The sequence below is a fragment of the Bos grunniens genome, chromosome 8 (genome assembly GCF_055505025.1).
Source record: "Bos grunniens cultivar Pamir isolate PY7600 chromosome 8, Bosgru_T2T1.0, whole genome shotgun sequence".
Lineage (NCBI taxonomy): Eukaryota > Metazoa > Chordata > Mammalia > Artiodactyla > Bovidae > Bos > Bos grunniens.
In genome coordinates, this window is record NC_141172.1 from 103832825 (window position 1) to 103858527 (window position 25703).

Genomic DNA, 25703 nt, shown 5'->3' on the forward strand with positions numbered 1-25703 from the left:
CACACTCCAGTGCTCTTGCCTGGAGAATTCCATGGACAGAGAAGCCTGGAAGGGTATGGTTCATGGGGTCACAAAGAGCTGGGCACGACTAGACGACTCAGTGAGCGACATATCCACTAGGTGGCTGAGCTGAGATCCAGCCTAGGTCATCTGACGCCAGGTTCAGTGTTTTTTCCATACCCTAAGCCAAAGTCTAATTAGTCAACCCCATTGGTGCTGGCAAGACCTGAGGCGTGAGCAGGGGCGCTGGAGAAGGCCCAGGGCCTTCCCTCCAGTAAAACGAAACACAGCAAGAGTGCATGTGTTTATTTTTATCAGAGCGGGTACGGGGGGTGGGAATTCCATGGCCAAGGGTGCTTTAGCCACATCTAGTTTAGAGCCTGTTATTTCACTGAAGCTAAATGGAAACATTCAAAGAGATAAATGACCTTATACTAATGCCCAGAGTCTAATACGTGGAATGTAAAGGAAAACGTTTTAAAAAGACATGTGTGGTGACTGAATGAACAAGTGAATGAATGCCCTCACCCCTTAAGCAGAGATTAAATTTTGTCACAGCTTGGATTTCCTGTACTTATTTTGAACTGCGTGGTGTTTGTCTTGAGGCTTTAAAAAAAAAAAAAAAAATGAAGATCTACTCTAAATCATAACTCTATCAAAGGCAAAGATGAAATCACATACACTGTGCTGACAGGCTCCTTTGTCTGCAAGACAAGGGTCTCAAATTCTGCTGCAGAACTTTGTTTGGATACGTGGCGCCTTTCTCTGATAACTGGCCTCCGTGAACTTCCAGGCCATCAAAGCAGAGAATTCCAATGAACAGGAGGACATTCAGGCTAATTAGTCCATCAAGGGCTAGCTATTTATAGTCCCTCGTGTTCAGGGTTTTTTTTTAATTTCTTTTAAAAATATGCTTCTTTTAAACTGCAGAGTCTTTTCACATCCAGGATTAGCTGAGACAATATTGTAACTGGATCCAGGATTCCCTAAACCAGCTCTCCCAGCCCCTTTTTCTTCTCTCTGTTCTGTGGGAGACCCTGCAAGAAGCTACAAGTAAGGGCCTGAGGATCTGCATCAGGGCATACTTTCCCTCCGGGGCAGTGAAGTTCTCAGTCATCTGTCTGTCTGTTCCTTGCCCTGCCCCACTAAGGAATGACCATGTTCTGCATTTGAAGACAGGACAGTTGAATTCACATTAGACAACTGTACAGAAAACATTACCTCTCTTTGATCTTACAGTAAAAAAAAAACGTAGTGTTCTCTTAAAAATAATAGGAAAAGTCATGACTGCCAGATCTATTGTTTCTATCTAGGCTGTTGCTTTTATTTATTTATTGTATTGTTGTTGCTGCTTATCTTTAAGAACCTACTTTTCTCATACTGTTGGGAGACAGAGGAAAGGACTCAGCATCTGTAAAATGCCGCCTGGATGCCAGGCAGTTACATTTCACCATATCCATTAAATCCTGAAACTGTCAGAGGTGCCTGTTAGTATTCTGTTTTCATATATGTGAGAGTGGGGTTTCAGAGAAGTTAAGAGCTGGTCAAGGTCATGTAGTTAAAAAGATGTGGGAGAGAATTAGAAACCACATAGGCCTGATCTCAAGATTCTCACTCTTTTAGGAAACCTATGCTGCCTCCAATTAAATACTTAGCTGATCTTATTGATATATCTTATTTATGTCAATAAACAGCAATTTATAGCAATTTGGACCTCAAGAGACGCCTGGTTTCATGTGAAAATCAGCCAGCAAAGTTGGTCTCCTAAAAATGATCATTAGTGGAAAGCAAGAGACTTCTAAATATTTTCTGAGGCTTTGCAGGTTAGAGATTTGGTAAATTGATACCCCTTTCAGCCTTTGCCATTGATTGAGGATAATTTCAGGAAAGGGAATAGAAAACCATTTCTTTATGTAATTCAAAGAGAAGAAGTCGAGTTCAATAAATAGATCGGGTATAATTAAAATTGGGATTTGTCTGCTCTAAGGTTGAACCTTCCTTAATCTGTTGTAGATGTCAATTTTAAAAAGTAACCCCTTTATGGAAGAAAAAGTAAATCATTTTATTTCTGGGGCAGGTAGTTTATGGGCTGCTTTACCTAGCATGATTTATGGGCAAAATTCCTGCCTTGGGCCATTACCAACTTAAAACTCACTCTCCAGCCAGAGTCTCCAAACTGTGAATCAGACAGCCTATAAAACTGGGCACAGAATTCCTTGGAAGCTTTATACGACTGTTGAGTCTACCATCTTCATTTCCTAAGAGTGGCTGTGAAGGGTCTCTCTTGGAAATAGCACTTGCTCTGTTTTCATGTAGAAGTTCACATATGGAATCAAGACTATACTGGGGGTTGAATTTCCCTTTAGAACGCCTATCCCCTTTCCTCCCTTCCCCAGTTTAGAATTCCGAACAAAACCAGAGCCTTTGAAAGAGTACCTGTCACGACAAAGGCAGTGAGGGGCCTGGTGGAGCCCCCAGCCCAGGTGGTCCCTGCCACACTAACGTCATAGCCAGTGTTCGCCACCAAGCCCGTGACGTGAGCGTGCTGTGCGTCTCCTGAGACTGTGAACTGCTGGGGCTCGTGCAGCGAGTGAGAATCGCTGACATTGATAACAATCTTTGCAAAAGGCCCAGCTTGAGTGGTCCATGACACGTTGAAGCTGTCAGGAGTGATATTGCTAAGGACTAGCGTGCCCAACTGTGGCTCTGGCTCTAGGGGGAAAGGAACAGGGGCAGAGAGAAAGAGAGACACATTATTAGAGGGAGCAGACGATTTCTCCAGCATGTAGCCATGGAACATGAAAGTATCAATCCCTCCAAATATTTGCTGAAAGGTAGCGTATCAAGCTTTGTCCACACCTGCATCGGTCATAAAGCTAGGAAATATACCAGTTTCTCTACAGGTGTGGATTTGCCTTTTTTTTTTTTTAAGTAGAGACGTGACCATTTGCTGGTCATGTATAAAGAAAAGTCAAGAAGCCATTATAGCAGTAGATAGAATTATTGTAAAGATGTATTAAGAGTACATTTTCTAAGGTATGTGATGGGACACTAGCTCTGTGAGATGTTCCAAGACAAGATAGCTTCACATTATATTGAATAATATATCTCACCCTAGAGATTCTTGAAGTATACTAGCATTTTAAAGGAATGCCGGTTCTGTAAAGAAACCTACTTAATTTCATTTAGCCCAGCATTTCATAGCGCTACCCTGGTGGCTCAGATGGTAAAGAATCCACCTGAAATGCGGGAGACCTGAGTTTGATCCCTGGGTGGGAAAGATCCCCTGGAGGAGGGCATGGCAGTCCACTCCAGTATTCTTGCCTGGAGAATCCTCATGGACAGAGCCTGGCGGGCTACAGTCCATGAGGTCGCAGAGTCAGACACGACTGAGTGACTAAGCATAGCATTTCATTAACTTATTGATGAATGGATACCCTATCTGAGGAATAGTCTCTGAACATCTCAAGTTGCTGGTGTGCCACTGAGCATGTCTTAGAAAACGCTATTTTGGAATTTCCTGATTTAGTCTTTGATCTGTTTGGATTGTAGAAATTAAAGGTTAATATCCACACAAGAGAAATCCTTTGTAGTATTCAGAAACCCAAATGTATGCACCATGTAGAAAATCTACATCTCACTCTGAATACTATAAAGGTGAAGCTGTCTTCCACTCAAAAATCCCTGGTATATGTAAAAGTTAAAGGAAAACTTGAAGCTGGACTTTGTGTTTTCTGATATGAAATTCACTTATTGGTTAATTTGGAAAGATGGATGGTTCCACTAAGGTTAAGTTTCTCTTGTCGCTTAAAATCTAGATGATCTGTGATGAGAACAGCTTGTCTTTAATGTAGGGGGACTACAGTACTAGTTTCAGCTGAGACGTATGTGGTCTGGCCACCTAAGTGCACATTTATTAAATAATACTGACATTAAAATAAGTTCAACCCAGACGAATTTTAGAGAGAAGCGACAGTCCAGGATAATTGCGATACTAGGATTAGCATTTAGTGTTGGGAAGAAGCAAACTCTTTCTTCCAAGGACTCAGATATTGTTTTGCTGCAGCTCCAGGATTTGGAGGAAAGAAGGGGCTCATTTGGATAAACTTTAAGTGGACAACTGCAGAGCGTAACTCGAAGCCATGAAGTCTCGAAGGACAAATGGATCTGGCTCAGAGGCAGAGTGTAGCCAGAAGTAATGTCATGAGATTTCCTACTTAGCAATTAGATTGAGAAGTTAACGATGCTATAGCTTTCAGCTACAGCATTGGCAAATTACCTCAACCACAGAAAAAGTGAAATCCTCCGATGAATCTCTGTCTGCTTTTTCCTTATATGTTGCTGTGGAAGGAATCTCCTGAATTAAGGATGAATGTTAGGACTCTTCCTATGCTACCAGACGGAAACTGGCAATGCCGACACATTAACAATCATGCAGAATAAGACTTGGGTTTTCAAGGTCAGCTGAACCTCTAACTGTCTCCCAAAGGATGCAACCAAGCTGAAAAGTGAGATGCAAGAAGAAACTCAGAGAATGGTAGTGAGGGTCCAGTCAGCGTTCCATGCAAGCTAGGGATGTTTTTCTGTTACCACGTCTAACCCTTTGAAACAACTTCTTGGCATGCTGTCCCCTTCTGGGAAAAACAAACATTTCCAAAAACCTCATACTCCGAATGTTTACCGCATGCACCAAGATTTGGATAAGATGACAGATGAAAGGAAGACTCTGCCACTCTGTTATAGATATCAGTGGATGACAAAGCATGCTTGACAGAGTCAGTGTCAAAAAGAGCAGTCTCTAGGGAACACAAGCAAATAAAAGTTCTCAAGAACAAGATGAGACCACTGGGTCCTCTTGTGTGAGTCTCGGGTGTGCTTTGGGGTGTTTTTCTCTGCATGCTAGTAACACCACTTTTAAAAGCTTGGTGGAGAGAAAGAGAATGTGGATCTCTGTGACCAACAAGGGCATGCACACACTCCTTTAAACAAGACATGGGAAAACTGATTAGAAAGACCACAAGCAGATGATCATGTTCAAGAGCAGATCAGAGGATGGTTTAGAAATTCAACCAAGGCACGTTAGGTTAACTCTCTACAGACAATGCCAGATGTGAGCAGATATTTAGGAAAAAGAGGTCGACACCGAAGTTCCTTAATTTGGGGTGAGAGATTTTCTTTTAAAGTTCTAGTCGGGGTGGTTCTCTCAAATTTGAGAAGGATCTAGAGGAATAGAAGGGTGAAAAGTGGGTCGAAGGTGATTTCGGGGGGAATCCTCTTCAGAGGAAGTTCACCAGACAGTGAAGAGCCCATCATGGGAAATACCTGTGGTTGCTTGGACCATCAGGGTCTGAGCATGCTGCCTGCCAATCAGCCCGTGGAGGTGGGCAGTGTAATCAGAAGAAGCTTTGAGGTTGGTGATGACAAAGCTGCGAGACGCCGCAGGCAGAGAATGGACCACCGTCTCCTGGAGGGGGTCAGAATTCCTAACTTCTACAAGGAAGCTATCAAAGGCAGACTCCTGAGCTTTCCATGAGATGGCCACACTGCCCGAAGTCACATTTGAGACAGTGAGGTGGCTAAGGAGAGGCTCAGCTACTAAAGTGAGAAGAAAAAAAAGAAAATACAAACAGCATGTCAATGTAAAACTCTATTAGGTTAAAATCAAAACATGTAAGACTAAATCCATCAAGTTTTAACCTTTACCCTCTGATAAAGGAACTTGCCCTTTTTTGAAAACCAACTTGAGCCATGAGAAAGAAATACATGTGTTTGATTTCTGTAGGTTTTGATGAACTTTCATCTGGTTGGGATGAGAATGAGGTACTGCTGGCTAGCTCACTGTTTTTCCCGCGGTCCATGCTGATAACAATTTGTAGTCTCATGCAGAATGAGGACAGACCCTCCCTCAGCCTCGGGCAACTTAAAATGAGGGAGTTTGGATACTGCAATGTTAATCTTTTTCTTGAATTCTTCTAGAATATGGGAACATTTTTGTGAGAAGAAGAGAATCTCCTGTTTACTCCACAAATGACTTTTAATTTCAGTCTGTGATATCTAATTTTATCTGTCAGGAGAAGGCATTGTCCAAAAATGTGCTAAGAATGCTATTTTGAAATGGACAAGGCTCTCCTTGTTGAATTCACGTAGAATTGTCTTTTGCTGCATGCCAGAGAGCATCTCTGAGAGTGTGCATGTCACAGATAACACAGACTTGCTGAGGGCAGGTCACTCTTCAGTTAACCAAGTTCCATATATAAACACGCCTACTCTGTTTCTGCCATCTGCCATTCACTGTTCTGGGAGCAAGCCAGCATGTTCTGGTCTTTTCTTCTAGAGGTAGCCTTGGAATTGGGGTGGTCTGAATAGCGTGACTTCCTCCTACACTCCTCTGATGAATAACCTTTGTTGACTGTCCTCACTTTCCCAATTCAATTCCCAAGTCCTCATTCAATCATTGGAATATTGGGGTTTGGGGAACTCAAAGGCACTGGGAAGACAAAAGCCATCATATAACACGCAATATACTTTTTAAGACCTCTTTGACCAATATAGACATCTTCCCAAGTCAAGAACAGCTCTCATAAGAGGTTTTTCGTTACTGAGGAAGAGAATTCTTTTTTCCAGATTCAGCTTGGCAATCTGGGCCACACTATATATTATGCTGGAAATGGCTTGGTCAGTGATAAAGTAGGAAAGTCACCATGTGGGCTGCTGCTGGAAGAGAGGCATGGTCAACAGTGCTCCAGGCTAGTGTCAGGGAACAGTTGCTGCCCTGTGACCTGGGCTTCCGTGGGAGTGAAGGAGTGGCTTCATCCTGCAAAAAAGACTCCGGAGAGAGGGTGTTAGGAATGGGCGAATGTGCGTGTACCTGTGCTGGCCGTGGCACTGATGGTTTTGGTCTGCATGCTGGGAGCGAGTCCAGAGAGGTAGACAATAAAGTCATTACTAGGGCGGAGCCCTGAGATGTGGGCTGTTCGTTCAGCACCAGAGACGTTATATTCCATGGTCTCCAGGAACCTATTGGAATCAATAATTTCAACAGTAAAGGTCTCGAAGGCACCATCAGTAGCGGTCCAGGAGAGATTGAAACTCTCAGAAGTGATGTCGGAAACACTTAAGTTTCCAAGTTCAGGTTCTCTGGCTGAAAAAGGAGGGGTAGGAGAGAAGAAACAAATAAATCTGAATTAGTCACGGGCTTGGGTTTTAAGACTGTAGTTGTTAATAGCTGAGTAGAAAGATCTGCCAGTGCAGGGTCAGGGCGAAATGAAGCAACGAAGCAATGTTACCAGTCAGTGCCAATAGGAGAGAAAAGGGGGATTTGTTAAAAGGAAAAATGTAAAAAGGAAGGTATAGCAAGTAGATTTGCCTGCTCTGGAGCTGCCACACCTGATCAGGGCCTGCCTGAGATCTGGCCTGAGTGAGGAGACAGGCTCAGTGTTGGCGGCAGGAACTGCTCTGCCGAGGCCCCAGTGCTTCTGGGAGCCGCACCTCAGGGATGCTGGCCGTCCGTCAAAAGATACGAGTGCTGGCAGCTTTCAGCCTCTTAAATTGCACTCAGGAGACCATGTGCACTTGCTTCCCGCCAGCAGGCAGATATCCTCTGCTTTGAGGGAGTTCCCATCTATTCAGATGATGACTAAATAATTCTGATGCCATTCCCCTCCCACGGTGGTACCTTGAGGCTTCTGATTTTGTGACTTAAAGAGAACTGGCAATTTGTCAGTGTGATTCTTCGTACTTCTGACAAGGGCCAGCTGTTCTCAGATTCTGTTAAAATAGCTTGTCCTTTCTTAACTGCTTCTCCGGGGGCCAAGAAGGCTAGTATTGCCTTGCCAACGGAGAGAGCTGAGCCAGGATGAGGCCATCAGGCAGCCCTGTCCGGCCAAGAAGTAACATTTTGTCTCAATGCTTTTCTGAGCAACAGGAATAAAACATGCAGAGGGCAGGCAGGAGCAGGGTTTGCAAAGCTAGTATTGTCTCTCTAGCAGGGCAGGAGAAAGCTCTCCCTTCCCAAGAGATCTGATGAAATGCAGACCAGATGGAATTATGGCTCTTCCTCCCCACAGACCGACTCATCAGAAGCAAGCATGTTGGTATCATTATAAAGAAATAAAAAAACAAAAAACAAAACATAAAAATACTAAGAACACCCAAACCACAAGATCTACAGGAAAGATGAAAAGTGGTGGGTGATGTCTCTGCCTTCTGAGAGGGAATGGTTTATGGATGTTAGATAAAAGGGCCCCAGATCCATCCAGGGCAGCCTCAGCCCTAATTCTTAGGCATTTCAGGGTCACCATTCATGCATCAGTTGTCTGTGCTGTATGTTTGTATCAGTAAGAGTTACTGAAATGGTGCAGGCTGAAAAGGAGAACCATGTTTTTAGTAGAATCAACTAGGACATAAAAGTTCACACGAAATTTAAGTTGCAATAATTATCGGAAAATGGGAAAGGCATATTCAAAATCAAACTAACCAGCCTCTGCTCAACTTCAGACCAATGGAGGCACAAACCAGGGCCAGGGGGGCTGTGCTCTTGAGCAAGGTCCAGGGAAACACTGAATGCTCTGTCATGGGCACAGACTGATGAGCACACTAAAATGCACCCTCCTGGGTCTGGGCGGAGAGTGCGCCATCCAAAGGCCAACAGTCCAGGAGCAGCTCTTCATTAAAAGAACAGAAAGGGCATCGGATCTTTGACATTCATAGCCTGGGACATTCATCGCTTCAAACACTGCTGTGTGTACTTCTGCTAATGAATGGCTTTTTCTTTGGTACAGTCTCCAGTCATAATTATGTGATTTTTTTTTTTCTTTTCTGGTCTAGCTATTTGCTAATTTTATGTTCTAACAATGACTCAGTATCTGAGAGAACTGCTCGGAGGAGGGTAATTCAGTTCTCTTATTACACTCAGTTCATTTTAGAGAAACATTTAAATTAAAACATTTCTTTTTAAATGCAAGAACCACGGTGCCCATATCCTTGAGGGATTAGGAATAGTAAAGCACCATTTTCAACTTGCAACAAAAAGACTCTAAAGTAAATAACATGTGCTCCACCAGAACTCACTTGTGGTAAGGTTGGCTTCTGGTTTCATCCAACCTCGAGGGAAGAGAACGGAGACCATCAAGCTGGCTCATGAAATGGAAAGCTGTCATTCAAAAGAGGTGCAGTTACAGGACTAGACAGGTAAGGTCTGGGAGAGGTTAGAGGTCAGAAAAGGCCACATTTGCACGTACATTCCTGAGATGTCAAAGGCATCTGGACCAAGGCACAGCCCACGGGCAGGCTCTGAGCATGCAAGTTCAGCAGCTAATGGGCACATGGGAAGGACTTAGGTATGGATGCAAGCTGACTCCTCGCACGATCTCTTGGAGAGAAATCACCCTGGACAGGGAGAACAAGGTACCTGTGGAGGCCTCAGCAGAGAGCACTGGGGTCCTATAGCCCCGGATCACCCCGTGGATGGTGACTCTGTAAGAGGTGGCGGCCTTCAGGCCCGGGATGTCCACAGCCCGCATGTTCCCGGGCACTGTGAGGTTCTGAGCCGCCTCCACCCTGTTGGCCTCCTGCGCCTGAATGACAAAGTGCTCAAAGGCCTGATCAGCTGCGGTCCAGTTGAGTCTGAGGCCATCCCAGCCAGCCTCAGTCACGACTAAGTCTCCCAGCTGGGGGAGCTCCGCTGAAGAAGGACAGAGAGGAATTTGTCAGTCCTGCCAACCAAACATGAGGAAGGAACGTCCCACAGCCCAGCTCTAGGGAAGACAGAAAGGGGCAAAAGGTTTTCTTGTGTTTGTGTGTGTGTGCTCATTCCTGATCTCAGGAAATTTCAGTTTGAACTGCGGTAACTGGCCATAGCTTTCTTAGGGAGATGAAGACGGTCACAAAGGGGATCATCTGTGTTGCTTATCCTTGACTTGGTGATGCCAATATTTCCCCGAATATTTTTAACCATTGACAACCCATGGGGAGGTCTCTGAGGATCATGCATGACTAGCACCTAAAAGGCCATGGAAAAGGTGGCATTGTGGGTCAGGGTAAGGGAAGTAAGAATTGGTTAAAAGTATAGGGACTTCCCTAATGGCTCAGATGGTAAAGAATCTGCTTGCAATGCAGGAGACCTGGGCTCCATTCCTGGGTCAGAAAGATCCCCTGGAGGACGAAATGGCAACCCACTCCAATGTTCTTGCCTGGAGAATCCCAGGGACGGGAGAGCCTGGTGGGCTGCCATCTATGGGGTTGCACAGAGTCAGACACGACTGAAGCGACTTAGCAGGAGCAGCAGCACGTGTATCCTCCTGTATACTTTAAAAATCGTCTCTAGATGACTTATAACACCTAATGCAATGTAAATGCTAGGTATGTAGTTACCAGCACATGGCAAATTCAAGTTTTGCTCTTTGAAGCTCCCCGGAATTCTTTCCCCTAATATTTTTGATATTGGTTAGTTGAATTTGAGAATGTGGAACCCACGGATATACAGATGTTTTGATGTTCCTCCTTGGAACTTCTTGGTCACATGGGAGAGAATTCCCTGCTTCATCTCATTACTGAACAAAGAGAGGAGAGATCCTCTCTTTGCTGGCCACAGGGTAGCTGACTGGGTACACAAAGCATGTGCTGAATCAGGTTTGGACAAGTCTGATGTTGTATCTCCAGACTTTTCTCATCTGTCAGGGATCAAACTGTCCGTACTGAGTTCTTGGCTTGGCATGTTCCCTCCCAGCTTCTCCTGACAGCACTTTGTGTCTGAATGAAGAATGCTTGCTTCACAAATCAAGGCCCTGTGTGTGAAATGAGTGTCTACTCTTAATTAAAAGTGATTATGTTTTGCTCTGCAGATGGTGCAGAGCAGAGCACACCATTCATTTTTCTACAATGTAGGACAGGAGGCCTGGCGTGCTTCGGTTCATGGGGTCACAAAGAGTCGGACATGACTGAGCGACTGAACTGAACAATGTGGGAAGGAAATTTAATGTAGTCATTACTGATATAGAAAGTTTGCGTTCCAGATACGGAAAAACTCACTGCTACTCAGGATTAAATGTAATCTCCCAGCCTTTTTTTTTTTTTTTTTGAGGCTGAAGTGACCATGGATTCAAAGTCAGAAAAGACAATATCTGCAAGATTTCCATCAGAAAAAGTATGAGGTACCGGTTCTCAGGTATTCCAGGATTCGGTGCTAATGGGGCTCTGGGCAAACTGGACCTTTTGGAGGGGCTGCATTTAGACTGTAGAACTGGTCCTTTTATGGAAGAACTGGGTTGGAGACATGGGTGTGGAAGGCCCTCTCCTCCTTCCCAGCTCACCAAGAAGGGCTGTTCTTGGTGGGTCTCCTTGTAAGACTGCCCACGCAAAAGGAATTCTCCTGCTAAAGACACAAAGTTTATAAACTACAGATGTAGATCACCATACTCTGCTCTGAGATCTCATGTGTCCCAAAGGCCCCTTTTGCTCCTGTTTGGTTTGATAATATTTCAGGAAACACAGGCCATTGATAATCTGGCCAGGTAAAGTGTACTGCCACATAACTTTTCTTATACAGCTTCTAGCAAGGACCAGGTTTATTCAGTATATCTCAGCAAGAAAGACAATTCATTTAATTAGGTTATTTGGGTGGCATTAAAACACAGGGTGTGTAGAGAAGGGCATGGGCTTAGAGCCCAGCATAAAAACACTCCAGGCCAGAATACTGGAGTTGGTAGCCTTTCCCTTCTCCAGGGGATCTTCCCAACCCAGGGATCAAACCCAGGTATCCCTCATTGCAGGCAGATTCTTTACCAGCTGAGCCACAAGGGAAGCCCATAAAAACCCTAATCCCCCAAATCAGACCCATTTCTCCATGATCCTTTTAAAGCTGTTTCTAGCAACCTCATGACCAGCACAGTTTTCTGTAACAGATGGAGTTGCATATTTTCAGGGGACAAATTGAGATGAATTGTTTTTCCTCTCCAAACTGAATCTAAAACACTGAAGTCCAACATGACTGTCCTTTCTTGGAAATAGCCCTGCTTCAAGGATCTGCTAAGGAGAGAGAGACAGACTTGGCTAACTTCTGCATATGATGATAGACCATTTCAGAGTTTATTCTGCAGTGGTCTGACTACCAGATGGATGGCCATCAGTGACTCTGAGGCCACTAATGCTAAGATTTCTCTAGAAACTTCTGACCGTATTCTGTGTCACAACCCTGCTGTGTATGTTAATTATACTATGATGTGTTGCTATTGGATAAATTTAGCTATTTGCCATTCAAAATTTACTACAGAATGGGTGCCTTGCTAAGAACTCTCATCCATTACCTCATTTACTGCTCATGACAGTGTTCTGAGGTCAGAGTATTATCTCTGATTCAAAGGTGAGAAAAGAAGGCTCAGAGGTATAAAATGAGATACCCAAGGTTATTCAGCCAGTAAGGTGGAATTCCAACTCAGACCCTCTGGAGTTAGAGCTTGTGTTCATGCTGACTGCCAATAGCTTTGAGAGCAGTCCCTGACTCCTGGGGAATTTTCTCTATTCCAATGACAGGCTGGGGCCCCTGGCATAGGGAAGAGGGTTGTATACCTGTGATGACCTCCACAGCAAGGGGTTGAGTGCTGTGGTCCCTGACCTCGCCACGCAGGGTGATTGTGTAAGAGGTACCAGCCTTGAGGCCTGGAATCTCCACGGAGTGCTGGCTGCCAGGAACCGTGAGACTGTGAACTTCTTGGGGCTGGTCAGTCTCCCGGATCTTAATGACAAACCGTTCATAGATCCCATCGGGGCTGGTCCAGTGCAGTCTGAGGGCATCCCAGCTAACCCTGGTCACTGTGAGGTTCCCCAGACCTGGAACCTCCTCTGCATAAGGAGACAGAGTTGCCAAGTTACTAAAAAAAGGCAATGGCATTTTGGGATTCAGGTGAGATGGCACTGTGGCTGAGGTCGGGAGAGTTGTCTGGTTGGTATTGATCACAGATGTGTGATTTACAGCAGGTGTCAAGCACACTCTAGCTATTGGCACTGAAGCCAGGGCATTTCTAGTCAGCCTTTGTGTTTCATAGACAGTTCTCAGAATTGTTCACAACTTCCATTCTTGACATACAGATGGGGCTTCAGGGAGTTCTTTGGTGCATTCTTAAAATGAGCTCAGATCAATTTTTTTTCCCCCATTCGCCAAGTGTGCTTTCCAACTTCTTAGATAATACGGCTGAAACTTGCTTTGAAAGAAAAGTCACCTCTTAATTTATGCAAGAGAAGAGAACATGGAGCTTTCCACGGAATTGGCTCCCATGCTAGGACTAGGACCTGGCCAAACAAGGGACAGGACCTCTGGGTGAATCATGGCACTCCCCGCTGGGGCAGGAGCGGAGCCCAGTGTAGATGAGGGAAGAGCATGGATCCCTGTTAAGTGGGAGGAAGCAAGTTAGTGAAGCAGTCTAGAGTACCTGTTAAGGCTTCAACAGAGTGAGGGGCTGTGCTGAAGTCCCGAGTGACCCCACGGATGGTGATGCTATAGTGAGTGGCTGCCTTGAGCCCAGGCAGGTCCACGGACCTCAGCCCTCCCGGGACAGTGAGGTTCTGGGCTGCCTCCTCCTTGCCAGGCTCCTGCACCTGAATGAGAAACTGCTCGTAGACCCCTTCTGGAGCCGTCCAGTTGAGTTTGAGGGCCTCCCAGCCCACCTCGGACACCGTGACCTCTCCCAAGTGGGGAGTGTCTCCTGGAGAAGGACAAAGAACTCGTTTAATGATCAAATCACACACGCCAATCCAGGGACTCTGTAATGGAAAAGCAGGCCTGACGTTACTTTTTTAAAGGAATGTGACTTTCTTTAGAGAGCCATGCATCACACAGATTCCTAAATTTGAGAAATAGAGCCGACGGGGTGAGGTGTAGGAAAACATTTGTGATCTTATTTTATTAAGGAATTGCCTTCTCCTCCAGAAGACAAGAAGATTCTTATGATTATTTTTCCTTTTAGATCTAATGCCTTAGCCTCCTTACCCAGGAGGAAGCCTGTGAAGCCAAAAGGCCCTGCCATAGGGGCTCAGCACATAGTCCCCAGGCTGGGCGTTGCAGAGCCGGAAAGGCTGTGGTTCATATGACGGGCACTGTGAAAGCTGCTCCAGGAGCTGTGCAGCCTTATTTCTTCCCATTATCAAGCACCACAGTGCTATATCTTGGGGTATTCAAGTCTGTTTAAAAACGAGCTGCGTCTGATTATCCTTGGGCAGTTTCCTGTTGGGAAAAACAGAAGCTAGAGACAGAAAGGTAAGAGGTACCTGTGGAGGCCTCAGCAGACAGCACTGGGGTCCTATAGCCCCGGATCACCCCGTGGATGGTGACTCTGTAAGGGGTGGCGGCCTTCAGGCCGGGGACGTCCACAGCCCGCAGGTTCCCGGGCACCGTGAGGTTCTGAGCCGCCTCCACCCCGTTGGCCTCCTGCACCTGAATGACAAAATGCTCGTAGGCCTGGTCAGCGGCGGTCCAGTTGAGTCTGAGGCCATCCCAGCCAGCCTTGGTCACGGTGAGGTTTCCCAGTTCAGGGGTGTGGTCTGAATAATGACAGAGATGGCGTCCGTTAAACCGTGCCTAAAATGCTTTCCATTTGGGAACTCGGAAATGCAAACCCGCTTTGGGTGCGGAGGGGCTGTGGGGCCCGGTCTCATGCTTTACTCACCGGACCCCTGAGTCATGCTGTTGCCATCAAAACACTAGCAGGAAAGTCAATATAATACTTATTTTGCCTTGTTGCATATTGGAGTTTGTGTTTTGAAAATGTTTTTCCATTGACCAGCGTCCTGTGGATTTAGAAAGTGTTACACGTCTGTGTTAGCACTGCTCTAGGCTGCAGTTTCCATTTTGAGAAGCGTCTCTCATCCTAGGGGTGAGATCATAAAGAAGAGCCTTCAGCTGCTCCTCTTGGGATCCTTAGTCTGAGCTGGCCAGCCTGCTGTATTTTGAGAAAATTGGCTCCTCTTAGATTCCCTTCCTTTCTGTGCTTCCTCCATCTCCCTGGGAAGGCACGTTTCACAGTCTCTTTATGCTGGGATTTTTGTCAGTTTGTGGGGCTCAAATCAGTTTACATAAACCACTGTGGACAGATCAGAGATAAATTAATACGAGACAAGTAAGGCTGTCCCGAACAAAGAGCTGAGTCTCTGCAGAGCTCTTCCTCTTTGGACAGAAAGAAATGCCCTGGGAGAACAGTTATTAAGCTCAATTAAAGCTGAATTTGCTGTCTTTATTCATCTCTGGAATGAGCCTAAGTGGTCTTTGTATCACCTGGGAAGAGAGGATTTTATCTGGAAACATCCTCTAAACAACAGAGTAAGAACTGACTTGAGCTTATGTAAGTGAATACATTGTTTCTCTCCATATATACTTTATATTGCTGCTTATTTCAAATCAGCCTCCTGTGTCCATTAAAGCTGACTTCTCATTCAAAAATCTTAGCCTGCTGTTAGATTGAAGATATCGGTTCAGAAGGGAAAACGTTTCTTCTCCAGAATCTATTTGATTCAGACTTTTCTACTTTCTGGGGAATGTTCTTCCTGATTGTTCTAGTTTGGCAAAACCTGACACTACTTCAAATCCTGTTTGATCTACAACAGGGGACTGCTAGCTAGGATCTGAGGGTCAGATTCAGCCTGCTGCCAATTTGGTAATCAGTGAGCTAACAACACTTTAAAATTTTTCAAATGGTTACAAAAATCTAAAGAAGAACACTTCATGAAGATGAAATGTATGAGATTCAAATTTTGATGTCATAAGTAAAATGTCACTGGGACTCAGCCATGCCTCTGCATCCATGTTCTGCTCATGGCTGCTTATGTGCTGCAGTGGTGCAACAGAGGAGCTGAGACCCTATGGCCTGAAAAGCCTAAAACACTGACTGTCCTTGCAGAAAGTATATGCCGTACCTGACCTTGACTGTCATTCTTACGGACACTTCCTTTAGCCCAAATCTGTGTCCTGGAGCCCTTGTCCGAGACCACATAGCAGTTCTTAACCACACAAACATAGTCCAGGTGAGGAAGAGAGGGCTCCAAGCTCAAAGGGATGTATCTATCCATACCTCTGGGGAAAGAAAGGAAAAATGGTCAGCCATCTTTCAGCCCGTGGCCTCTGTGCAGCCGGGCGCAGTGCTCCAGGAGCAGCAATCATTCCCTTGAACTTGGACTTTCAGCACAACTAGCCTCAGGAGTGTGACCTTTTCAAATATGCCAAGAGCCCTCATCCGTAAAGAGACATGGGACAAAAACCAATCTAGGTCAGACTGCAAAGTTAAGGGAATCAATTCTGTGGCTCACAAACTCTCCTTTTTTATCCCACTTTCTTCTTTTTTCTTCTCCTGCTGTTGTCAAAACTGCTTGTCAGGGACTTAGTGGACATTGACAATTGATCCCCTTCATGTGAATTAAGTCTGTGTTTCCTCTCAGGTAACTGCTTTTTAAGCTCTCTCTCTAAATTATGACATAAAATATATATTTTTTTCCCCATGGAAGAACTTTCAGATACCAGGTTGCAAGAGATGTGGGGAGAATTACCTAATCGGGAAAGGGAGGGTTACAGATTGTCTATTAAGCTGTTGCAGTAAAGATGATTGGAAAGAGGAGATCCACCTTAGAAAATGTCTCTTTCTCATGAGAACCATCTTTTCTCTTTGCATCAGCTTTTGTACATGCTTCAGATACTATTATACAATGTCCCTCATATTCTGCTTCATCGCTTGGCACAGCTGATAGACTAATTTTCATATAATGTCATGTTGCTCAGCAAATGATAATAGTCATAATAGTCCACCAAAATTTTTGGCTATTGGTGCCCTACCCAAAACACTTCACTAAACAAATGCCTGACACAAAAGTAATAGTGTAATTCCAATGAATAAAATCAGTAGTTAAAATAAAGGGAGGTGGGAAAGAATTATGAAAAGAGAGGGAATGCTATGAATAAAAATACGGCAAGCAACACTTGAGATGGAGACCAAGAGGCTTCATGTAAATGCGGACTCTGCATTTCAACAGCAAATGACACACTTGTGGGCTTACTGCCCCAGAAGCCCAGGGTTTCCGTTGTATATTCCACACTGAATTTCTTGGCCTTTCTTTATGAAAAGGCTGTTGTCTTTTTCCTTACAGCTGTGCACTGGCATCTACCCTCTGAACAATGTCAGTGGGCCTGGGAAATCAGAATTTCAAAATCCCATTTCTGGGCTCACGGTGAGTTGACCAGCTGGCCTGGAGGAATTTCTGGCTGTGCCAACTTTAAATCTTTAGATTTCTACCATCATGTAGATCGTCATTACCAAGTGCTGACTGATGAGGCTTCCACTTTTAATGCTCACTCATGGGAAACAGTGATTCTCCTACAGCAGCAGAATGGCCAAATTCAAGCCTGAGGACCACCCAAGGGAGATTAAATTGTTTTGATCTCCTCTTGTAAAGTTAATGGAAATTCAAAGCTTTGCCTGCTCTAACAGTTTTGGGGGACTGAACACTGTCAAGAACGAAACCCAAGCCCCTTAGCATGATCTTCACTGCCCTTTGTAGAAGATACTGATGATGTCCGTGACCTTGAACCCTGTTTTCCAGCTCCATCATACAGCAGACTGTATGGCTGGCGTTGCACTAACAAAGTTTCTCATGTTTTTGAACTTGCTACATGCTGTTCCTCTAGCTGAAAATGTCATCACTCCACTTGCCCAATTTTTGTTTCTTTTTGAAGACTCGGTGAAGTACCAGCTCTCCCAAGAAGCCTCCTCTGATACCCTGCCTTCACTTTGCTCAAGTCTGGGATGGGTATTTGCCTCCGTGCTCCTGTAGCTTCCCACACTTGCCTCTAAACAAACTAGTCACAGTCTTATAATTTTGGTTTCCATTCTCTCATTCTCATTGCAGTATGCATCATTTCCTGACGGGAGGGGTTGTGTCCTTCTGTTCTTTATGCCAGTGCTGCCTGACCCATGGCAGGTAAGAAATAAATATTTGTTGGATGGATAAATATTTGACTAAATTTCAGTTTGCTCCATGAGAAAAATCAAAGAGGCCAATTAGAGCAGAGTGTTCTCTGTTACTTCCAGCTGTTTCTAAAAACAAAATTCCACCTCTCTGCTCCCCCAGACCCTTGAGAATTATGGGGGTATCGCTGTTGAGTTTTACATGGTGTGGAAAGATGCTTTATTGGCCTTGTGTATCTGCATATTCTCCTGGCTTTATGTCCCTTACTGCTCACAGCAAATCATGGCCTCCACTTCAAGCAGGGTTTTGTTGAGTTTGTTAGACTACAGATGCTGGGTATGGGACACACACTTGGCACACACTCATTTGTGCTAACAGGGATGTGTGCATGCTGAGATGCTCCAGTCGCGTCTGACTCTGTGCGACCCTATGGACTGTAGCCCGCCAGGTTCCTCTTTCCACGGGATTCTCCAAGCAAGAATCCTGGAGTGGGTTGCCATGCCCTCCTCCAGGGGATCCTCCCAACGCAGGGATTGGATCTGCATCTCTTAGGTCTCCTGCGTTGGCAGGCAGGTTCTTTACCACTAGTGCCTTTTTTCTTTCCTTCCTTTATTCCCTCTTTCTTTCTCCCTCCCTCCTATCTTTCCTTCTTTCTTTCCTCCCAGTTTTATTCAGAGTAAGATTAATTATGGAGCGGGAAACGGTAGCCCATTCCAGTATTCTTGCCTGGAATATCCTGTAAACAGAGGAGCCTGGTGGGCTGCAGTTCATGGGGTTGCGAAGAGTCGGACACGACTGAGCACAAGCTTAATTAAAGACTCCAGGAGAACGGCTTCCCTTCCCTTAACTCTTAAGGGAGAGAATTTGGGCTGTTGCTGCAGGGGTGAAAGCAAAAGACCAGAAGATTCAGTGGAAATACTGCCTCTGGAGGAGCTGGGGTCCCCAGAGGCTCCTGAAGCCTGTGCCACGTATTCAAGGCGCTGGGGTTGCAGCACTGAGTAAGAGACAGTCCTTACATTCTGGTCGGAAGTAGGAGGCAGGCCATGGAGCAAGGCGTGGCAACCCACTCCAGGAATCTTGCCTGGAGAATCCCATGGACAGAGGAGCCTGGCGGGCTACAGTCCACCATAGGGTCTCAAAGAGTCGGAGATGACTGAAGCGACTTGGCACACATGCACACAGGAGGCAGGCCATAGATAAGTAAACCAAAGAGTGAGTGCTATCAGGCCAGGCAAGTGTCCTGAGGAACTCTGGAGCAGCCTGAAGGGGTGAATGAGGACAGGGCATCCTTTTAGACTGGCAGACAGAGATGTCTTTTGAGATGACCCTTGAGCTGAGTGAAATGAGGGAGATGCTGGGTGAAGACCTGGGAGAGGAGGGTATATAGGCAGCAGCAGAAGCATGTGCAAAGGCTTCTGCTTGGCATATGTAAGGAACAGCAGAAGGGCCAGGGTGCCCACAGTAAAACGAGCAAGCGGACAAGTGGTGGGGGCGACAAGTCAGGGCGACGGGAGGGACCAAATTATTTAGGGCTGTGTAGCCTGTGGTAGGGTCCCTGCATTATATTTCAGGTATGATGGGCAGTCAGGTAATGCATACTTTTAACTTGATGCTGCATCCAGGAAAAGGCTTGTGCTTTGGCTCAGTGCTATGACTTAGAGTCCTGGAATTCTCTGGGGAAGATGCTTTGGGGCAGCCGATTTCTCATTTTCTCTGTAAAGCTCACAGATAGTGAGCAGTGTTTTTCAGACTTCTGCTATTAAGAATCTAGATGCAGAGCTGGGAAGCCCTTTCTTCTGAGTTTGAACCTACAGCCCTTTGACATTTCAAGGCTCATAGCCACATGGTACATTCCCCTGAGGGCTTCCACTTTTCCTGTTTCATTTTTCTCCCTGTATTTAGCAAGGCCAGGTGCTTGGACTTCTACTTCCTTATGTATTCCACAACACAGTCCTGCCTGCCTCCTCTGTGTCTACCCAAAGGCTTTGTCCCGTATTAAGCCTGTCTTGATACTTAGAAGGTATCCTCTGCTCCCACTGCACCCCCACACCCCCAGTTACAGCAATGAAAGTGTCTGTTTGCTAGTGAGCTCCCTGGAAACACAGACCTGTCTCCATTGCCCTAGTATCCCCAGAACTTAGCATGGAACATGGCTGTAGCGCATTACCGACTGAGTAAATGTAGGAGATACTTACTGGGAAGATAATGTACGAGATGCTTATTGGGAAGATAGACTTCAGGAGACAGACAGAAATGTCCACCTCACTCTTAATGAAATAAAATAGTTCTATGGAGAAAGCCATAGAAAGAAATATTTCAGAGACAGTGGAGGAAGAACCCATACAAGGAACTTTGCACACTTTTTCCTGTAATGAGTGAGGAATGTCTTTAAATATACAACGTGATTTCTTTAAATGGTGTTAAAAAAGGCACGGCTGGGAAAATGAAACCACTGAGCCTCTGGGATGCCAAACTGGGCTCTTAGTCAGAGGCAAAGTAATTCCAGCCTGTGATTCACTTGAAAGCTTTCATCTCCCTGAGCTGCTGAAGCCTGGGGATTCCCTGCTGGAGATAAGAGATAAAGTGGTCATGGCCAGAGGGTAAGATGACTGAGAGGAGCCAGGAAATCCTCTATAATCTAGCATTTGTGAAACTGAGGGAAAAGGAAAGAGAGAGGGAGACAGAGAGGGAGGAAGGAAGGAGGAAGAGGAAGAATAGGAAGAAGAGGAGGGAGAAGAAGAGGAGGAGGGAAAGAAGAAGAAATTATTCTCTTGTTTCTCTGATTCATTTGTGGCCCCTTCACATCTTACAACAAGCTCATGTTTTACAAGCTGAACCATTCAAATCTCTACCATTGATTTATTTCTTTCCAATTTATTCTCCCCACCTCGTCTATGATTAAGCTACCCCTGCCCCATCCAAGGATCCTTGATGCTCATCTCATAGCTGGCTGGAAGCAGTCCATGCATAGAGTCAATAGAAGTGACCACCTAAGTTCACTTTAGCAAATGGATCTATAGCTCAGCTGGTAAAAAACACAAACAAACAAAAACAACTCTCCTGCCAGTGCAGCAGACACTGAAGACACAGGTTCAGTCCCTGCGTCAGGGAGATCTGCTGGAGGAAGAAATGACAACCCACTCCAGTATTCTTGCCTGGGAAATTCACGAGCAGAGGAGCCTGCAGGCTGAAGTCTTTTCTGAAGAGGCTATTCTTTGTCTACCAAATACCCACCCCCTCTTCCTTACAAACTCTGTGGGCAGCAATGCACACAGCTCAAAGACTACCTTTCCTAGACTGACTTATAGCTAGAAGTGGCCAGTAAAATGTAAGAAGTCATTGGGGAGGATTCCAGACAGACTCGTCTGGGAGGCACTATCCGTTGTTCCTGTTTCTTCCTCCTTCATGCCGCCTATAACACCGATGTGAAGGCTGCACTGAAGCAGCCATATTGTGACATGGGGGTGGCTTTGAGAATGCAGGCCAAGGACTAAGACTAGTGCAAGAGAAGGAGAGAAGGAGCCCGAATCCCCGATAATTGGACTTGCTGGGCCAGCACCGAACCACCTAACCTCCGACTTACTTTATGAGAGAGGAAACCACCCTGTGTCTTGCTAGAGTTCTGCAACTTGAGATTTCCGTTATGTGTAGGTGAAAGTATTTATAAATGACTGAGACTTTTCAAGGCATTTCCAAAGGGTTTCCCATCACAGCAACCCCTTTTCTGCTTATGGAGATTCAGCTGGAATAGTGTCTCTGTCAAGACACTTTCTCTGGCTTGTCCTGATTACCCCATTACTTCCTTTCTTTGGGTGAGTTCCATCTAACACTCAGACTATCTGGTCTTCCCCACAGACTAAGAGCAGGAGCACAGGAGCCAAAATAACAGTGCTAAGTAAGTACACGATCAATTTTTCTTCAAATATCAGCATGATACCATGTATTCAATGGGTTCTCAATAAATACTAATTAAACTGAAACTAAGCTTTTATCACATTCTGAAGAATTAACATTTTCCACCTATACCTCTTGACTATTTGGGAGCCAAAATTAAATATGCATATTCATAAAAGAAGAACTGATTTTTTTCCCCCCCAATTTAGCCATTGAAGAAACATGGGGGCAGGTACAAAGAACAGGATACTTGGGCTAGAAGGGATACTGGAGGTCAGGATTAAGCTGTCATGGATAAACAAAGTTCATCACTTAACGAGTAAGAGAAAAAGGAGAAGGGCTCTGTGACAGGCTCACAGGACTGTGTGCAGCATTTCAGGTAACCTGAGAGGAGGGCAAAAGACCTGGAATAAAAATATTTAATGGGTCATAACCAAAGAATTACTCTGAACCTCTTGGTCACCTTGAAAAGAAATAAAATGAAAAGTTAATGGACTGTGCTAAAGAGGGGGAAAACAAGAAAAAAAAAATAACATTCATTTCCATGAAAACACGAAATTAAAATACAAAGAACCAAAGACAAGCACAAACTCTCATGCTTTAAGTTCTCCTAGGAAGAAATATTTAAAAGCCATTATTGATTGCCCAGCTAGGGAACTTTGCTGTGGACATGTCAGTGGACAAGAGGAAAAGATCTGTAAGTGACTCAAACGGCATTTAGAGGATTCATGAGTAGAGAAAGTCCCTGTCTTCCCATCTGATCTTCTTATTTGAAGACAATCTGGCTGATGGGTCTGCCAGCCTCAGGGTCATCAGAGGGTCTGGAGAGAGCTCAGAGCACATCCACCTCACCTGTGGACGCCTGCACCCGTGCCGGCTTGCTTTTGTGTCTGCCTTTCTCTGCTGTGAGCAGGATGCTGTATTCCTGCCCAGGTTCCAAGCCTCTCAGGACGAAGGAGGTAGTGTCTCTGGTGAGCTGCACCTCCTTTGGCTGGCCCGAGGGAAGACTGTAGTTGAGGCGGTAACGGTCAAACTTGGCCACCGGCGTCTGCCAGACGAGGGTCAGGCTGGTCTCCGTAGGGTCAGAAATCCGAAGGTCCTTGGGTGTGTCCAGCTCTGGGAGGAAAACAGAGAGTTGAACACCCTTCAGGCTTCAGGGCAGGGCTGCTTCTGGGACTGAAGGGTGGCTGTGGGCCACAGTCCTAGGTCTGCTGTAGAGATGTGTGGCTTCAGGCATCTCACCCGAGTCTCAGTTTTCACCTGTATGAAATGCCATTGTACGGTACCTCATTGTGTTTGGGAAGATTAAAAAGATTATAGTGATAAATCCATACTGAGATGATACGCAAAAGCATTTAGAAGGAGCTGATTACTGATAGAAGGCACAATTTGGATGGATCTCAAGAGAGTTAGTGGGGCTTCCCTGGTGGCTCAGATGATAAAGCATCTGCCTACAATGCGGGAGACCCAGGCTCAATTCCTGGGTTGGGAAGATCTCCTGGAGAAGGAAATGGAAACCCATTCCAGTACTCTTGCCTGGAAAATCCCAAGGACCAACGAGCCTGGTAGGCTACATTCCATGGGGTTGCAGAGATTTGGACATGACTGAGTGACTTTCCTTTCCTTTCCTTTCTTTCCCTGGTTGCTCAGATGGTAAAGAATCTGCCTCTAACGCAGGAGATCCAGGTTCAATCACTGGATCGGAAAGATCCCCTAGAGAAGGAAATGGAAACCCACCCCAGTATTCTTGCCTGGAAAATTCCATGGACAGAGGAGTCTAGTCAGTTACAGTTCATGGGATCACAAAGAATCACACACAACTGAGGGACCTTCATACTCTCTCACACTCATGCTGAGAATTATGGGGCTTCCCTGGTGGCTAAAGAGAATTATTCTGAGTGAACAAGCCAGTCTCTAAAGTTCGTGTGCTGCATGATTCCTTTTATGTAGCATTCTTGAAACTGGACAAAGACCAGATCAGTGACGCCAAGGGTTAGGGTGAAGTGGAGGGAGGGTGGTGACCATGGGGATGGGAAAGTGTAGCACGGAGGACTCAGTGTGATGCAACTATTCGTTCTTGACTGAAGTGGTGGATTCCAAATTTACAGGTGATAAATCACATCGAACTAAATGTCATTCAGTCACTAAGTCATATCTGGCCCTTTGAGACCCTATGGACTGCAGCATGCCAGGCCTCCCTGTCCCTTACCATCTCCCGGAATTCATCCAAGTTCATGCTCCAAGTTCATAGAACTAAATATACACGTACAAACACACAGACAGTGGAGCGAAATCTGAATAAACTTGATAGATTATATCAGTGTCAATTTCCTGATTGTGATAGTGTTCTTAAGTTACACAAATGTTACACTGGGAGGAACTAGACAAAGGGCACAGATCTCTCTGTATTCTTTCTTAGAGTTCATGTGAACCTACAGTTACCTCCAAATAAAAAGATAAAAAAAGGATATGTATAAGTGGTCTGCCTTGGATCCTGGGTCCTTATGCTCCTTTTGAATGTGAACATCTGGGCTGGGTGATCCTTGAAGCCTTGTTTTCCTCTGGGCATCTACACTTCTTTTTAGGTGGTTTCCTGCCTCCTGGCCCCGGTCGTGTCTGTTAGTGCCTGTCCCATGGTGGTGGGAAGCCAGGCCGGCTCACCTGTGGCCGCATTGATGGTGGCTGGGTCACTCTCCTTGTCTCCCTTCACAGCAGACACCCCAATCCCATATTCAGTTCCTGGCCTCAGCCCTAGGAGAGAACGAGCAGGTTGAGATTCAGTACAAAACTGGACAAACTTTCAGAGGACCATAAAAAGGCCCCTGAGCTAGGCCCTGAAGGCTACGATTTCTCAATGGCTGGCCTGTTCCACGGCCTGACTCACTGACGCCCGAGGGAGAGGGACAATGGGGAACTGGCTATTTTTCTCTCTCTGGAGGGCTGCAAGGTGGGGATACGCCCCCGGGTCTGCGCGGGTAGGGGTGTGGAGCTCACCTGTGAGCGTGGTTCTGGTTGTGGTCTGTTGGCTCCTGGGGACTTCTACTTCCGCGTGGTCGCCTCCAGAGATGGGTGCATACTTAATTCTGTAACTGTCGGCGGCTGCCTTGACGTTCCTCCACTCCAGGGTGATGCTGTTGTCTGTCTGGGAGATGCGGCGGAGATTCCTGGGCGCATCCAGGCCTGTTTGGGAGAGGAAAGGGCACTGGTACTGAGAGCGCCAGGCACAGGAGACTGGGAGTCCTTGATAGTTCATGGTGAGACGCGAAAGGTGTCTGCCATTGGAGAGAAAAGACCCACTCACCCCTCTGGCTCAATAGCTGAAGCACACATCTGGACAAATACTACTCACTGGACACTTCATTATTAAATCGCCGTGATACCTCAATCATTCATGTTTGCCAATGATTTTATACTTAATAAAAACTATACAAAAGCTTGCAAATTGGCTCTGTGGCTGGAAGAACAGGTGTGCTGCCTTCATCACTGGATTTTTAATGATTTACAGAGAGCTTACCGAGCTCTGAAAAAATATTTAGTGAATGAATGATTGACACTCTGGTACCTTGAAAATGGTGCCCTAGTCTAAGAGGTTAGAAGGCATTTTTGCCATTCATACTTTCCGTATACTACATTTTACTCTTATAATATTTATTTGAATTTTATTTTAACCAAAATGTCTGAGAATCTCAGACCAGCATCTTCTATGCAGGCAAAAAACTTTCTTTATCCTTAGAAGGTTATTGGGGGTAAGTTTTTTTCTTTGAAAAATCAATCAATTGCTACAGTATTCTAAAATAAACATCCTCTTTCCATTTTTTTCTATTGTAAAAGGTGGCTGGGAGACACACTGCCATAGAATGGGGAGGAGT

The 25703-nt window shown here is 45.4% G+C and overlaps 1 protein-coding gene across 12 annotated transcripts in view; it reads right to left on the reverse strand.

Moving 5' to 3' along the window:
* TNC (tenascin C) overlaps nucleotides 1–25703 on the reverse strand; it is a 102388-nt gene that overhangs the window by 32943 nt on the left and 43742 nt on the right. For 2 of the 12 annotated variants that reach the window (XM_086413895.1, XM_086413893.1), the window contains exons 8-16: nucleotides 24829–25014; nucleotides 24496–24585; nucleotides 22687–22950; nucleotides 14260–14532; nucleotides 13425–13697; nucleotides 12565–12837; nucleotides 9410–9682; nucleotides 6869–7141; nucleotides 5323–5595 (exon numbers count right to left, since the gene is read on the reverse strand). In XM_086413895.1, coding sequence (XP_086270021.1) covers nucleotides 5323–5595; nucleotides 6869–7141; nucleotides 9410–9682; nucleotides 12565–12837; nucleotides 13425–13697; nucleotides 14260–14532; nucleotides 22687–22950; nucleotides 24496–24585; nucleotides 24829–25014 — 2178 coding nt within the window. Of the gene's footprint in view, nucleotides 1–2436; nucleotides 2713–5322; nucleotides 5596–6868; nucleotides 7142–9409; nucleotides 9683–12564; nucleotides 12838–13424; nucleotides 13698–14259; nucleotides 14533–22686; nucleotides 22951–24495; nucleotides 24586–24828; nucleotides 25015–25703 lie in introns of all 12 variants that reach the window. The other 10 variants (XM_086413896.1, XM_086413894.1, XM_086413903.1 and 7 more) reach the window with 7 other exon arrangements.